The sequence below is a fragment of the Ostrinia nubilalis genome, chromosome 6, assembly GCF_963855985.1.
Source record: "Ostrinia nubilalis chromosome 6, ilOstNubi1.1, whole genome shotgun sequence".
Classification (NCBI taxonomy): Eukaryota; Metazoa; Arthropoda; class Insecta; order Lepidoptera; family Crambidae; genus Ostrinia; species Ostrinia nubilalis.
Genome location: NC_087093.1, coordinates 4,607,032 through 4,623,008, shown reverse-complemented (window position 1 = coordinate 4,623,008; position 15,977 = coordinate 4,607,032). Strand labels below are relative to the sequence as shown.

At 40.1% G+C, this 15,977-nt stretch overlaps 2 protein-coding genes and 1 long non-coding RNA gene across 4 annotated transcripts; all 3 read right to left on the bottom strand.

Moving 5' to 3' along the window:
* Positions 1 to 81: 81 nt before the first annotated feature.
* LOC135072434 (uncharacterized) lies at positions 82 to 7,191 on the bottom strand. Of its 2 annotated transcripts, none has more exons than XR_010257441.1 (3): positions 7,105 to 7,191; positions 5,819 to 5,930; positions 82 to 4,740 (listed from the first exon to the last, which is right to left on the bottom strand). It is a non-coding gene; the product is annotated as an uncharacterized LOC135072434 (long non-coding RNA). The 2 variants fall into 2 exon arrangements; XR_010257440.1 differs by lacking the exon at positions 7,105 to 7,191 and adding an exon at positions 6,667 to 6,755.
* A 640-nt stretch (positions 7,192 to 7,831) lies between these two features.
* Positions 7,832 to 8,250, bottom strand: LOC135072791 (uncharacterized). Its single transcript, XM_063966828.1, has 3 exons — positions 8,146 to 8,250; positions 7,993 to 8,082; positions 7,832 to 7,930 (listed from the first exon to the last, which is right to left on the bottom strand). Exons 1-3 carry the CDS (start codon positions 8,248 to 8,250, stop codon positions 7,832 to 7,834), a joined length of 294 nt encoding a protein of 97 aa, XP_063822898.1.
* Positions 8,251 to 8,541: 291 nt separating this feature from the next.
* On the bottom strand, positions 8,542 to 15,968 carry LOC135072790 (ell-associated factor Eaf). Its single transcript, XM_063966827.1, has 7 exons — positions 15,756 to 15,968; positions 14,424 to 14,552; positions 14,248 to 14,340; positions 13,490 to 13,628; positions 12,171 to 12,292; positions 10,287 to 10,401; positions 8,542 to 8,836 (listed from the first exon to the last, which is right to left on the bottom strand). The coding sequence occupies exons 2-7, from the start codon at positions 14,518 to 14,520 to the stop codon at positions 8,542 to 8,544; spliced, it is 861 nt and encodes a 286-aa protein (XP_063822897.1). The 5' UTR covers positions 14,521 to 14,552; positions 15,756 to 15,968.
* Between the last annotated feature and the right edge of the window lie 9 nt (positions 15,969 to 15,977).

The following is a 15,977-nucleotide window of genomic DNA, read 5'->3' as shown; positions in this document are numbered from 1 at the left end:
ACACACACTTTAATTAAAGTTCATTGTTCCGTTGATCGCGTAATTATCCGAGCGCGCTATGTGAGAATTAATAAAACATACTTTTACTCTTACTATACAAATTTATTAAAATTTTTATTTCATAACTAATAATATTAAATAATATGGTTGTCATAAAAATATCAAACAAACATTACACGCTTATCTAGACGCACTATGTTATTGGCATAAGATAAAAAAAATAACTCTTGTCTGATTTGAGGCACATTATTATTATTTTATTATGTCACTAATGCATAACCGTAAGTAAATGTTTTTACTTAAAATTATGTATAAAATAGGTTTGACATAAAAATAACTCGTAACAGTTACTCTATTATGTACCATCACTTACGTTAAAAATATTTCAAAACATGGCAAGAGTCAAGTGTTACACTTTATTTGATGCTAGCACCCGATGTTTGGCAAAAGTTTCCAGTATTTGCCAAGGCAAAAGGAGCTTTAGCGCAAAGCACATAAATTAGATTTTGGTGAAAATAGGCCTAGCCAAATAACACAAACATTTGTACAAACATCAAAGTGCTGGCACGTGTAAACTTCGCTGCGACACGTCACCTACCATAAGTTGAAAAATATAATATTTGCTAAAAAAGAAAAGAACATAAATGTTAAGTCCCATTTTAGCATGATTATTGATGCTCAACAATTTTAATTGCTCAGGTGCTCATATCAAATTAATGAATACATTCTTACAATAAAGATTGAACAGACAGAATAAACTAAATACATAAATTATTGTTGGTTGATGACATTCGCGACGGTACCATAATGGCTCTATACACTATCGCTGGTAGAAGAGAGATAAGTAAATGACTTATGAACACATTGGAGAAAACAGATGTACATAGAAAGAAAGTAAAGAAAACCACAATGAGCTCTCCAAGCCTATTATGAGAATCAACAACAAGTTAACGAATAACAATCATATAATTTAAACAACAGACACATAATGCCTTTTAGAATGTCACGATTGCTTTTACTCGATGATTTGTTAAGCAACTTACAAGGAAATTATTAAATTATTTGCTTACACAGCACTTGGCGTATTGGACCAAATGATGGGTTACTTTTGTTCAAAACTTTGCCAACTTTTGGACTGATACGCATAGCACGGTAAAAGCATTATTAAGGCCCCGTTGCACAAAAAAACTACTAGGATTATTTATAGAATTCAGAATTTAACATTGATTGAGTACTGACAAAGGAATAGCCGAAAGTGACTTGGAAAACCAACAAGTAACGTAGAAAAAGACAGTTTTTTAAAACTCAAACTAAATAAAGATACCTATCTTTAAATATCATTCAGTTTCTGTCTTCTCATAACTTTAAATAATGCATGATGTGTTAAATACTTTGTTAAAATTGATATTTTATAAGTAATTTATAAATTAAGTAATAAGTAATTCGTTTTTAAGTTTGTTGAGCAAATGGGCCTAAATCATTGAAATATTGACGTAATTTTATTTATCTAAGAATGAATAGGATATTCTAATAAATACTAAGCGCCGATTTAAAATTATTGTTATTTTCATGTATTTAATAAGGCCTTTACATAAAATAATATTTAACTTTCAGCTAATTGTCCATTGCAAAAATATATAGTAATGTATATTTGTATATTCATTGCAGGTTAGTTAATAAACAATTTACTTGAATATGAAAAATACATTTCTGTCAGTCTTACGTATAAAGAAGTACTAGAATTGCTTATTTATTGTGAATTCATAATCGGTAACTAAAATGTGATATTTTTTGCTAGTGGACACGTAGCCTACAAGAAGAAAAGACTGTATACTTTTTCTATTAAATAGGTATATGAGGTTCTAACGATACTTGCTTATAATATGGTGCCAATGAGAAGGCACTTTTGGTATATAATTAAGTATATATTCAGCGTAATTCTAATAATCTCTTTCACTATTTTGCAACGGTAAAATTTCCTTTGTTATGAGTTGATGAAATAGGTATGTATGTTAAAAAACATACGGTTTTACGACCTCTCATATTTAATTGCAAATAAGACACGATTACTTTTATTGCACGATTTCAGTAAACTTGTACAGTCGCGGAATGAAAAGGTTCGTCACCTTAGTGTCGGTTTTCGCTTGCACTAGGTACTGTAAGAGTCAAACCTGCCAACATAACAGTGCAAGAAACAGTGCTGCTAACATTTAAATAAATATGACGTTTGCTAACGAATAAGGTTTTGCTTGTTTATTTTTCTATCCCATCCAGTGCAATGCAATGATGACATTGACCAATTGACAATAGTTTTTTTTATTTAATAGAAATAATAATGGCAGGTTGAACCAACAAGAAGGTTTTAGTTTATCAATCATAATAATCTTCTTGACAAGATAAATCGTCAAACAACTTTGATCTGAATAATTTTGAACTTTACTGACGAACAGTTAAAGATTATTTTCTCTAACTCGAGATTATTCTGTAACATAGTTTCAAAAGGTAATATGTGCTCGCGATTCGTTGAAGGAATCAATTTGAAAACTGACGAACCTTTTCATTCCGTGACTGTACATCGATTTAAAGGTTTCCAGAACACACGGTGCCTTGCAGGCGATGATTAGAATAATACATTAGAATTTTCTTTTTATTTTAAAGGTGACCTTTTCAAGATAATTCCGTGCATTGTGAGCGATTTTAATCTTCCAAAAGGCGCGAAAAACGAAACTAATGCGTCGCAATTCTTTTACACTGCGCGAATATCAACTGGGCTACTCCGAAACGCTGTTAACGTTGTTTCGGGTTTATCTGTCACTGTCTCTCATGCTGGCATTTCGCTTTGCGTGAAAGGGATGGCAACATTCGAAACTTTGGTTGGCAACATAACGTTTACGTTTTTCCGAGAAACCTCACAGACCCGTGCGTCTTTCGCATACGATTATTGCATTCGGCTGCAATCAGAAAAAGATTAAGCAGGATATCGCTCAAGGATTTACCTAAGTGGACCAAAAACTTTCATTTGACACGATTTTTATCACTAGCGTACAAAATACCAAAACTAAGCTACCTGTCTCTAGCACATCAAACTACCTTATAGTATCAAATTTCCGCAATCAATTTTGAACCATATGCTATAGACATAAAGCTCAAAAACTATTGGAGAAATGGTCGTTTTATGGTAGACTAACATGCTAAGGACCATACATTATGTACTGAGAATATAGTTTGTATAAAAGGCATTTTATTCTTGAACTTTAGTTTCATGATTGAGATGCATGTATGTTTTATTAATATTAATGAATTATATTACATTTAAGTTATGATATAAGAAGCGACTCTTAGCCATTCATACGACCAGCTTTAAAGTTACATTCGAATTCATACATTTTTGCAATTTACTATAACGAATTTTCAGGCATAATACACATTAATTTTGTACAACACACAACAATACATCTAATTCCGAAACCCCACCGTTGTCAATTATATCAATTATATTCTAGGCTAGCGATAACGTTACTATTCGTTATTTTAACGTTACAATAAAGTTGGCCACATATTCTCTTTTTTTATTATTGCATTAATAATCCTAACCGTTGTATGGTTTTAAGGCGTATTTACACAGGCTGCCATTCATGCTCGTTCAGATTATTTTCGTACGTTTAATACGAAACAGTATCAGTAATCGAGTCATATCGATATGATACAGTAAGATATCGATACTTGTTGATGCAAAACTATGCTTTTTCTATCCTTGTTTAAGTCTTAATTTTGTATACAATCGTATTGAGTGAACGATTTACGAATAACGATTCAATGAGTGCTGACTTCAGACACTTGCCAAGTTTCATAGAGCTGTTTGCTTGCGTCTAAGGCCTCCAACACACTAGCGGTTTCCCAGCGTGAGCGCACGAACGTGACGAGCACTCACGCTAGTGTTGTACATAATATACGCTTGTGACATCGAAAAACAGTAAAACATCTATAGCTAGCGATACTAATGATTCTTGCAAGCTTCCACACCGCTTATTATAAGTGCAGACGTAATATTTACAATCATTACACTATAATTTTCTCCTTTCAGAATTCAAACACCGAACCGTAGATTGCTCTATATTCCGGTACGCAAATTACCACACCAAGAGATCGAAAAATTATGCGATAGTGTTTCCACTAGTAGTGACGGTTGATCAATTGAATACTGGTATTAACACTATCGATGTTACTAATTAATTCTCGATCCTTAAATTATCGACACACACAACACCAACGCTCACTCGGAGAAAGCTGGAGTGGCTAACGCTATCGATGTTGCCATTTCCTTAAGGTCAACTATCAACACATACACAACACCAGCGCTTGCTCGGAGAAAGCTGAAGTGGCTAACGCTATCGATGTTACCATTTTCGATTAGATCCACTATCGATACTCAAACTATCGACTCATACACAACACCAACGCTCACTCGGAGAAAGCTGGAGTGGCAAACGCTATCGATGTTACCATTTTCGACTCGCTCAACTACAAACTCGATACAAACTATCGACACATGCACAACACTAGCGCCTGCTCAGACAGCGCTAGAGTGGGGGAGGCCGCAGAGAAGTCAGGAGAAGAGATACCCAAACCCAAATAAATAAAGAGGTTTATCGTGAGGTCAGTCGGAGTCGCTGCCCGACTCGGACAGGCAGAGATCATCGTTCAGCACGTCGCTAGGCAGCGCCGGGTTGCTCGTGTTGCCTGGCGATAAAAACATGTTATTAGTATACAGGGTGTCCCGTAAAGAGCGTTCCAAACTAAAGGAGATGATAGACTAACGGATGGCCGTCTATAAAGTATTTTTTTTAAAGTATCACCATTTTCGATACGATTTTTTTTTCATGATTTTTTTTATCCTCAATTTTGAGTCTTCCTCTTGTTGCTGTGTGTACGAATGAGCAGATATTTTTCTTATTCATCTTGAAAATGATTTGCCCATTTATAAATAGCACAAGATAGACTCAAAATTAATTAGGGATTAAAAAGAACATAACAAAAAAAACTGAAAATGGTGATACTTTTTTTTTTCTATAGATGCTTGTCCATTAGCATTTAGCATCTCCTTATGTTTTTTTGAAGTTATATTAGCGAATTAAACACGCTAAAGTCCGGTCGCCGAGCAGATAGAATTCCGTATAATGACCCCTTGGGGTTACTTGGAGACCGGACGTTAGATAGGTAGAGGTAGGAACCAGTTGCCAGTGATGGTGTACGGATCTGAGACGTGGTCGCTTACTATGGGCCTCATAAGAAGGCTCAAGGTCACCCAAAGAGCGATGGAGCGTGCTATGCTCGGAGTTTCCCTGCGTGATCGAATCAGAAATGAGGAGATCCGTAGGAGAACCAGAGTGACTGACATAGCCCGCAGAATCGCTAAAATCAAGTGGCAGTGGGCGGGGCACATGGCTCGAAGAGCTGATGGCCGCTGGGGCAGGAAGGTTCTTGAGTGGCGACCACGAGCTGGAAGACGTAGCGTGGGCAGGCCTCCCACTAGGTGGACCGACGATTTGGTGAAGGTCGCGAGAGGTACCTGGATGCAAGCGGCGCAGGACCGGTCTTTGTGGAAATCCTTGGGGGAGGCCTTTGTCCAGCAGTGGACGTCTTTCGGCTGAAACGAACGAACGAACGAGGAACCATCAGGATATTATGTAGTTTTTTTTTCTTCACTCCATATAACGATAACTCTCTATGACGATAAATAAATGCTTCCTTTAATTTCGTTATAAAGACTTTAGACTGTAGGTACACACAAAAATTAACTTTATGGACTTGCACTTACCGTTGGGAACGGGCTGGTGCGCGCTGGAGTCGTTGTCGCTGTCGCTGTCGCTGCCGGAGTCGCTGTCGCTGTTGCTCGACGAGCTGGACGAGCTGTCGTCTTGCTGCGGCTTCTGTCGGACGCAATAAAGACTATATTCGTTTATGTTCTATACAAATTACAGGCTTTGAATATAGTTTCGGACATCTCGAAGGCATTAAATGATTATACTTATTCGTTTTATGTTTTATACAAATTATAGGCTTTGAATAAAGTTATGTACAGTCACGGAATGAAAAGGTTCGTCAGTTTTCAAATTGATTCCTTCAACGAATCGCGAGCACATATTACCTTTTGAAACTATGTTACAGAATAATCTCGAGTTAGAGAAAATAATCTTTAAATGTTCGTCAGTACCTAAAGTTCAAAATTATTCAGATCAAAGTTGTTTGACGATTTAACTTGTCAAGAAGATTATTATGATTGATAAACTAAAACCTTCTTGTTGGTTCAACCTGCCATTATCTATTAAATAAAAAAACTACATTTTGTAACATTGCACTGATGAGATAGAAAAATAAACAAGCAAAACCTTATTCGTTAGCAACCGTAATACTTATTTATTTAAATGTTAGCAGCACTGTTTCTTGCACGGTTATGTTGGCAGGTTTGACTCTTACAGTACCTAGTGCAAGCGAAAACCAACACTAAGGTGACGAACCTTTTCATTCCGCGACTGTACATGTTACGTGCGCGTGCGAGGCAGGCGGCGGCCTGTCGGGCACCGCGCTCCGCTCCTGGTACCTCTCGCCCGTACCCATATGAGCATTATAAGACATTATGCGCGGTACAAAAGTATCTCAACTCACCGGCTGCGGCGGCGGCGCATGGCTCACAGGCGGCGGCGCATGCGAGACAGGCGGCGGCCTGTCGGGCACCGCGCTTTTCTCCTGGTACCTCTCGCCCGTACCCATTATGCGCGTTTTTAACATTATGCGCGTTATAAAAGTTTGTCAACTCACCGGCTGCGGCGGCGGCGCGTGCGAGACAGGCGGCGGCCTGTCGGGCACCGCGCTTCTCTCCTGGTACCTCTCGCCCGTACCCATATGAGCATTATAAGACATTATGCGCGGTACAAAAGTATCTCAACTCACCGGCTGCGGCGGCGGCGCATGGCTCACAGGCGGCGGCGCATGCGAGACAGGCGGCGGCCTGTCGGGCACCGCGCTCCTCTCCTGGTACCTCTCGCCCGTACCCATATGAGCATTATAAGACATTATGCGCGGTACAAAAGTATCTCAACTCACCGGCTGCGGCGGCGGCGCATGGCTCACAGGCGGCGGCGCGTGCGAGACAGGCGGCGGCCTGTCGGGCACCGCGCTCCTCTCCTGGTACCTCTCGCCCGTACCTATATGAGCATTATGGACACTATGCGCGGTACAAAAGTATCTCAACTCACCGGCTGCGGCGCGTGCGAGACAGGCGGCGGTGCGTGCGAGACGGGCGGCGGCCTGTCGGGCACCGCGCTCCTCTCCTGGTACCTCTCGCTCTCGCTCGTACCCATTATGAGCAGTATAGACATTATGCGCGGCAGAAAAGTATCTCAACTCACCGGCTGCGGCGGCGGCGCATGGCTCACAGGCGGCGGCGCGTGCGAGGCAGGCGGCGGCCTGTCAGGCACCACGCTCCTCTCCTGGTACCTCTCGCCCGTACCCATTATGGACATTATGCGCGGTAGAAGTTTGTCAACTCACCGGCTGCGGCGGCGGCGCATGGCTCACAGGCGGCGGCGCGTGCGAGACAAGCGGCGGCCTGTCGGGCACCACGCTCCGCTTCTGGTACCTCTCGCTCGTACCCATTATGATCAGTATAGACATTATGCGCGGCAAAAAAGTATCTCAACTCACCGGCTGCGGCGCGTGGCTCACAGGCGGCGGCGCGTGCGAGACAAGCGGCGGCCTGTCGGGCACCGCACTTCTCTCTTAAGTCCTAGTACCTCTTGGTCGTACCCATTATGGGCGTTATAAAAGTATCTCAACTCACCGGCTGCGGCGGCGGCGCATGGCTCACAGGCGGCGGCGCGTGCGAGACAGACGGCGGCCTGTCGGGCACCGCGCTCCTCTCCTGGTACCTCTCGCCCGTACCTATATGAGCATTATGGACACTATGCGCGGTACAAAAGTATCTCAACTCACCGGCTGCGGCGGCGGCGCATGGCTCACAGGCGGCGGCGCGTGCGAGAAAGGCGGCAGCCTGTCGGGCACCGCGCTCCGCTTCTGGTACCTCTCGCTCGTACCCATTATGATCAGTATAGACATTATGCGCGGCAGAAAAGTATCTCAACTCACCGGCTGCGGCGGCGGCGCATGGCTCACAGGCGGCGGCGCGTGCGAGGCAGGCGGCGGCCTGTCAGGCACCACGCTCCTCTCCTGGTACCTCTCGCCCGTACCCATTATGGACATTATGCGCGGTAGAAGTTTGTCAACTCACCGGCTGCGGCGGCGGCGCGTGCGAGACAGGCGGCGGCCTGTCGGGCACCGCACTTCTCTCTTAAGTCCTAGTACCTCTTGGTCGTACCCATTATGGGCGTTATAAAAGTATCTCAACTCACCGGCTGCGGCGGCGGCGCATGGCTCACAGGCGGCGGCGCGTGCGAGGTAGGCGGCGGCCTGTCAGGCACCACGCTCCTCTCCTGGTACCTCTCGCTCGTACCCATTATGAACATTATGCGCGGTAGAAGTTTGTCAACTCACCGGCTGCGGCGGCGGCGCATGGCTCACAGGCGGCGGCGCGTGCGAGACAGGCGGCGGCCTGTCGGGCACCACGCTCCGCTCCTGGAACCTCTCGGCCGGCGCGGGCCGCTCCCGCCCGTACCCGTTGTGCGCGTTATGAGAGTTATGCGCGTTGTGAACGTTATGCGCGTTGTGAGCGTTGTGAACGGGAGCGGGCGCGGGCGCGGGCGCGGGCGCGGGTGCGGGCGCGTCGTCTAATCCGATCATGAAGAGAGACGCTAGCGTGCTGTTGCCGCCTCCTGACCAACTGGATGAGAGAAATAGGACATAAATAGCAATACGTTATTATAATGATGTTGTTTTTGAAATTATCAATAAATAAAAAATAATTTAAAAGAGATATTTTATTGATTCTGAAACTCAAATGAGTTCATCTTTCGTCACTTGTTGCAATGTTTTCAAACAAATTTCTGCGCCGTTGAAGCGCACTATAGTCTAGACCAGGGGTCTCCAAACTTTGAAGCCTTGGAGCCATAATATTTTTTTCGGTATGTTGCAAGGGCCATAACATTTTTAATTTTTCTGCCCACCTATGCAAACAAAGGCTTTGTCTTAAGCTGTCGCGGGCCGGATTGATAGCAGTGGCGTGTAGCCGTAGTTTGGAGACCCCTAGTCTAGACTAGATGAGATGACCTAATGATGGTGATGACGATAACGACAGTCAAAGTCAAAGTCAAAATTTCTTTATTTGTTTAGACTAATAAATAGTTCTTACTAATCGTCATTTTGCTCTTAAGGAGCCTCTACATGTCTCATAATCTTTTTACCCTACCAGCACTTCGAGACCAACATTTATTGGCAAGTGCTGAGAAGAAGCGCCGCAACAAACTCAGTCACCACTGTCTGCCGGTTAATATAAATAAATAGAAATAGCAGTAGTAGGTACATTCGATTCAGGAGCAGTTCACTGAATTTACCATGCATTCTTGTATAGTGTATCTTATAAGAATGGGTATACAAAATTGCGTGGTATATTAAACAAGGTAGTGACGTGCTAATATCTAGACTAACAGATGACTTAAATACTAGTAGAAATGACTCGCATACATAAATTGGAATAACTTGGATTGACCAGTCCCCGAAAGCAGCGCCTGTTCACAGACATGACGAGTGAACCAGCCATCGCTTCACTCGACCATATTAGAGGGAATGTAACGTGATGATGACAGCGACTATGATGGCGGTAGTGAGGCGGGTCGTTACATTCCCTCTAATATGGTCGAGTGAAGCGATGGCTGGTTCACTCGTCATGTCTGTGAACAGGCGCTGCTTTCGGGGACTGGTCAATCCAAGTTATTCAAATTTATGTATGCGAGTCATTTCTACTAGTACCTTAATATGTAAGTCTAGATATTAGCACGTCACTACCTTGTTTAATATACCACGCAATCTTGTATACCCATTCTTATGATACACCATACAAGAATGCATGGTAAATTCAGTGAACTGCTCCTGAATCGAATGTACCTACTACTACTATTTCTATTTATTTATATTAACCGGCAGACAGTGGTGACTGAGTTTGTTGCGGCGCTTCTTCTCAGCACTTGCCAAATGTTGGTCTCGAAGCGCTGGTAGGGTAAAAAGATTATGAGACATGTAGAGGCTCCTTAAGAGCATATGACGATTTGTAAGAACTATTTATTAGTCTAAACAAATAAAGAAATTTTGACTTTTGACTTTGACTTTGTACTTACGGCGCGGCCTGCGGCGGGGAGGTCTTGACTCGCGGCGGGGAGCGCACCATATTAGGCTTATGAGCCCCCGCGTTACCATTGAAGCGAGCCTGGCTGCCGGCCGCCGCTCCAGGGCCTGTAAACAATATGTGCAATGTTTAAATTCAGATTATAATCTCAGCCAATATCATTGCGCATCACTATTCTCCCCTTTTATTCATCCAGCTGCATCGATCCATAATATGGCCGCAACTTATCTTTATAACGATCTATAATGGGTTCATACAAATTTTCACCCCTTACGGCGGCACTACAGACACGGTAATACTATCTATACAGTATTCCAACTCGACCATATTTTTGAAATAAATGTCAACAGCCGCGCGGTACGTCACCGTATGACAACATGCGATAGGGCTGTCCACCTGCAGACCCTATTTTCATTACATCTGCCTACTTAGAATTGTTATCTAGTTTTGTGAATGTATTTTGTGATTGTAATTTTTTATTTTATCTTGACAAACAAAATACTTTGTGAATGAATACAGATAAAAATGCATGGTGTCTGTCATTAGTAGATTTAATTTAAAAAATACATTTGTGTTAAGATTTAGTAACAAATCTTATTTTGCGACCGTAAAATGTATGCGCCTCGACTGAAGCGTACAAAATGCATATAATCTGAAGTCAGAAAATTGATATCATCATTTTAATAATTTTAATTTTGATACAAATCTGATTTTATAAATTTTATTTTGTATGAAAATTTAAAAAAATTATATCACTGACTTCATCATCATACCATTTACATGCATAAATGTTAACATGGGCTAGTGTCGGCTTATAAACCCATTTACCTAACACGTATAAATAGGTACTTGTAATTATTTTTATAAAAAAAACACTGTTTAAAAAACAACACATCGTCCGTTTATTACTTGGCACATTCGCGACACCCCCGACTTTTATAATAATAATAAATATCTTTATTTGCATAAAACATGGTAGAAAATAGTTATTACAAAATTCATAAGCGAGTACACAACATATTTAGTCGAATAAAATAGACATGCAAATTCATATCGTCTCAGCAGAGCACCCATTTCGTATGCCGAGCGCATACCGAGATTTGAATTTCGAATGAAAGCTCACGTTTCGTCCGTTTATATGAAGTTACAATACTGTATGATATTATTACCGTGCTACAGATGATGGCCTGATCACAAGCAAAGCTGCCAAAGAAGCCACCGCCAAGCGTGGCTTTGAATCCGTATTTGCGTTCTTATTTAAAGTCAAGAACTGTCCAGGCGTCAATCAAGGCCACATGGATGGATACACCATTAAAGATTTTTTGTTTATGAAAAAAGGTAGATTCGTCTATATCCCTCTTTAGTCTATAGTCTGGTCCGCGAGCACGTAGAATTTTGTCCAATGACCCCAAGCTACCCACCCTTATCGCTCGCGCGTAATTATGTTGCTGTCGCGCTCGCACACTCACTGCGGGCGCCCGTCGCACAGACGCGACAGCAATATAATGAGGGTTTTCGCGTATGAAAAATCCGCCAGATGGCAATACGTAGACGCGAGGTCCAAATGCTGCATGTTTGGTTATTTTTGACATGACATTGACAGATATGTCAAAATCCAACAATCACGCAGCAGTCAGACCCCACATCCACGTCCCGCCACCTAGTGGATCTTTCATGCGCGAAAACCCTCATTACGCGCGAGCGATAAGGATGGGTAATTGGGGTCATTGGACAAAATTCTACGTGCTCACAGACCGGGCTTTAGCAAAAAAAAAACATTCATGAAAACCACCATTTTCATGAATGTTTTTTTTTTTTCATTCACTAAAGTCTGACACCATACTTCAAGTCATTAGTTGTCATGTAGCACACATACCGGCATTAGTGTTGGAGCGCCTGTTAGTGGCGACCCTGGTGCGCGACGTGCTACGCTGAGTGGTGTTGGTGAAGTCCGTGGTCACCGGCGTCAGAGGCCGCGGCTTCTGCGCTGTCTCCTGCCTGAAATATAACCGGATTAACACCTCTTTGGAAGTGAAGTTACGTTTTTATTAAAGCACCTCCCCTTTGAAACTATTGTAAACCTCTAAAAGAAAATTAGTTTTTAATTCCTACCAGTATTATTTAAAACCTCTTTGGGACTGTACTTTGGTTTTTACTTCAGACACTATTGTAAACCTTTTTCGAAAAAAAGATTAGTTTTTTATTCCAGCCAGTATTATTGAGCTGTCACTTTCTACAGCTCTATGCTGTGTGGTTAGCATATTATGTCTTATAAAAAAGAAGGTTACAATACCTCCCTAGTTAATTCCAGCCAGTAATATTACATACCGTTGTGGCTAAACGCAAACCGCGAAAGCCAAGAAAAAAAAATTACATTTGAGCTGCTTTTTTCTGTGTTTTGTACGAACATGGTTAATTTTATTAAATATGGATAATATTAAATCATTATAAATGGTTTTCTTGACACTCATCTATTTATTTACTTAATTTAAAAAAAATCTAGTTTATAAAAGTTATTTATTGTGCCAAATGTTTTCATACATTCAATCTTTTTATAGTTTTCCTGTATTTTAGAATAAATTCAAACAACCTACAATAGCTAAAGAAACTTTTTTAGCACCAGCTATATTGGCTGCCTGTAATCATCTGAATATGGATGAAGACACTAAATGTTTTTAAATTAACTTCCAAATTGCAGGGTAAACAAAAAGTGTGTCGATTCACTTTGCATTTTAACGGAAAAATAAGCATTTATGTAATAATTATGTTTTATCTTAAGTACCAAAAATAGCTATCATTTTCGTTTACCTTGAAGTTTATCTTATGATAATGAAATAAACAAAAACTGTTTAGCAAAAAACCCAATCCAATCAACTATTTAAAAATAAATAATTGTAAGTAACAAAAAATACAGACATTGGAATGGATAAAATTATCACTGGCTTGGTATTATTGGCTTGAAAGGTCAAAAAATGCATTTTTAATTTTTTTTATAACTTATGACCCCATATTAGTCTAGTGGCAGCCCCAGAAAATCTTAGAAATAGAATATCTTCATACTATAAGATACTAATAGCACCCCAGGCTTCATGTAGGGGTTTGAGCCCCTCATGAAAAATGACCCTGGATACCCCAATGTATGTGGTGTGCAGTTTTGTGTGAAAATGTTAATAATAGAAATATTTCATCACTTACCTAGTCTTTTTAACCTGAATATTACTAGATAGTTTCTCTAAGGTGATTTCACCCGTGACCCTGTCAATGATAAGCACACATTCTTTCGTGTAAGGCCGCTGGCTTCCTTTGAACACTGTCTGTGGAACGCCAGCACCATCTGGAAATGTTATTGGAACTTTTAATAACTATTGTGTGTTAGTTTCCTCATCATTTTCTTACATACAGCTAGCATCAAATCAAGTTCTTCATGAGTATGTATGCCCATTTCAAGGTAAGGCTGAAACATCACACAAACCAACTCGCTAGAGAAATAGTGGAACAAACCCACAAAACTGAAAAGATGGCAAATATTACAGTTGGACCAAAGATGCTAGTGGCTTCTTGGACTGAATATTGGAAGACTGGACTAGATTGCTACGTGAATGAGTGAAGACCGAGGGAGAGAATTTACTAAAATACCCCTCCTTATGAACACAAAAAAAAGCAAGACAAAAGATCTGATTATGACCCAAGTCGATTGCAGATATAAAAAGGATAAAAAAAAATATTTCAAGGTACTTATACAAGTCCCAATCCCAATATAGCATGCCCTGCTACCATTTCAGGACAACAATCAGCTGGTGCTGAGAAGAAATGGCGGTAGAAACTCAGTCACCTTTGTCAGCCTCTTATTTATTACAGGAAATCGTAATATCCTCAATCATAAGACAGTTATTTCAAGAATTAAAAATAGAGGACACTCAACTTTACCATAACCCATAAATGATGATACATACCTAAATGAGGCACTGTTACAGTGACCTGGTTGTTAGTACCCACATCCACGGTTGCCATTTTGTTGACATCAACTGATGCTGGCTTGAAGTCATCTGTAATTTAAAGTAGTATTTTACAGTAAATTTACATACACTATCATATTATTATAGTATTTTATTTATGATACAATACTTACATTTTATAGTATGGTACTGTGAAGACTTATTATTAGTAAAACTAGCCCCCAAGTTTAATTCTCTCTCATCATAATCGAAAGTAAATTTATCTGCCATTTTGATAACTATGCCATAAGTTATCTAGTAATCTGGAAGAAATAAAAGAAATATGACTGAATGTTTTACAGAATAATCATTAAAAAGTGGTCAGTACTGCAGAAACACTATTTAATTAATAATCCCAACTAATCCCAACTAATATTATAAATGCGAAAGTAACTCTGTCTGTCTGTCTGTCTGTCTGTCTGTCTGTCTGTTACGCTTTCCCGCTTAAACCTCGCAACCGATTTTGATGAAATTTGGCATAGAGATAGTTTGAGTCCCGGGAAAGAACATAGGATAGTTTTTATCCTGGTTTTTGAAACAGGGACGCGCGCGATAAAGTTTTTCTGTGACAGACAAAATTCCACGCGGGCGAAGCCGCGGGCGGAAAGCTAGTTAAGTTATAAATGATAGTTTTTAATGCTAAACTGTACATGTTTTATATTTGCAGCACTTTCAGTGTCAATTATTGCAGTTAAAGGTTATCTAGAAAAGTTATGTCAGTAGTTATTATAATTCCTGCGATTATTAACTGTAGGTAATCAATCAAGTGAATATCTACACTTGAGTGCAATAATACAGGCCACTTTACTAATCTTGTACTGGATAATATAAATTGAAGTGTAGTGAAAAAATGTTTTATTTTGTTGATAAATCTGAGGAGCTGTAGGGACTGATGAAGATTGCATACTAATGCAAGGAAAAAGTAAGATAATTATACCTACATTTCTTTAGGAGAGATAAGGTATTTAGTTCAGTATTGTAAATTAAATTGGCTTTAAAAGTTCTCATCTTGAAAAAAGTGCATGGTGCACATAATTTTCTAAAGCAAAAACTTAGGGCAAAAATTCAAAAAATTAAGTGTTTCAATAAGATGATTAAATAATGATTTACATAGATTTTGCTACATTTTAGAGACATAAAGAAAGATTAATTACAATTGCCAACATTTTCTTTAAGTTCAAGTAAGTAATGAACCAGGAAAACGTAGAGGAATTAAAGGAGTAGAGCTCGTAACATTAATTGGGTATTACCAATGTACTAACGTAGACAAAATCGCCCGAGCGATTTCGCCAGAACGACTTTGACAAGATTTGACACCTCAGTTCCGCTAAAATTTATTTTCACACTATAAAATGCTTAAAGAGCATTTAACTTATCTAAGTATTTGCACAAAATAAAATAGATGGCAAGTTAAAATTGATAAAATATGGCAAACAGTCGACAAGTCGAGTTAAGGATACCCTTACCTTTGATTAAGTTTCCTCCGAGGTTATGTACTGTTTATCCCTTGGAAACAATGATCATCGTTAGATTTACTCTTAATTGTGATAATCTGATAATAATTTCATCGGAGGCACCTTAGAATGATATTAAAATAGTCCATTGGTTAGGCATTGACTATTTTTTTCGACCTAGTTCTCATGACGTTTGACATACCTGGTTCGTAGCTAGTGATTTCAAAATTCATC

Bases quoted from the DNA above. Each gene is read 5' to 3' on its own strand.
- LOC135072791 (XM_063966828.1), bottom strand. From the start codon at position 8,250: ATGGGTACGGGCGAGAGGTACCAGGAGAGGAGCGTGGTGCCTGACAGG. The intron at 8,083-8,145 runs GTGAGTTGAGAT...GGTACGAGCGAG, and splicing joins ATGCGCCGCCGCCGCAGCCG to AGGTACCAGAAGCGGAGCGC. The intron at 7,931-7,992 runs GTGAGTTGAGAT...GGTACGGGCGAG, and splicing joins ATGCGCCGCCGCCGCAGCCG to AGGTACCAGGAGAGGAGCGC.
- LOC135072790 (XM_063966827.1), bottom strand. From the start codon at position 14,520: ATGGCAGATAAATTTACTTTCGATTATGATGAGAGAGAATTAAACTTG. The intron at 13,629-14,247 runs GTATGTATCATC...TAACATTTCCAG, and splicing joins TGTAACAGTGCCTCATTTAG to ATGGTGCTGGCGTTCCACAG. The intron at 10,402-12,170 runs GTATGTGTGCTA...TATTGTTTACAG, and splicing joins GCGCTCCAACACTAATGCCG to GCCCTGGAGCGGCGGCCGGC.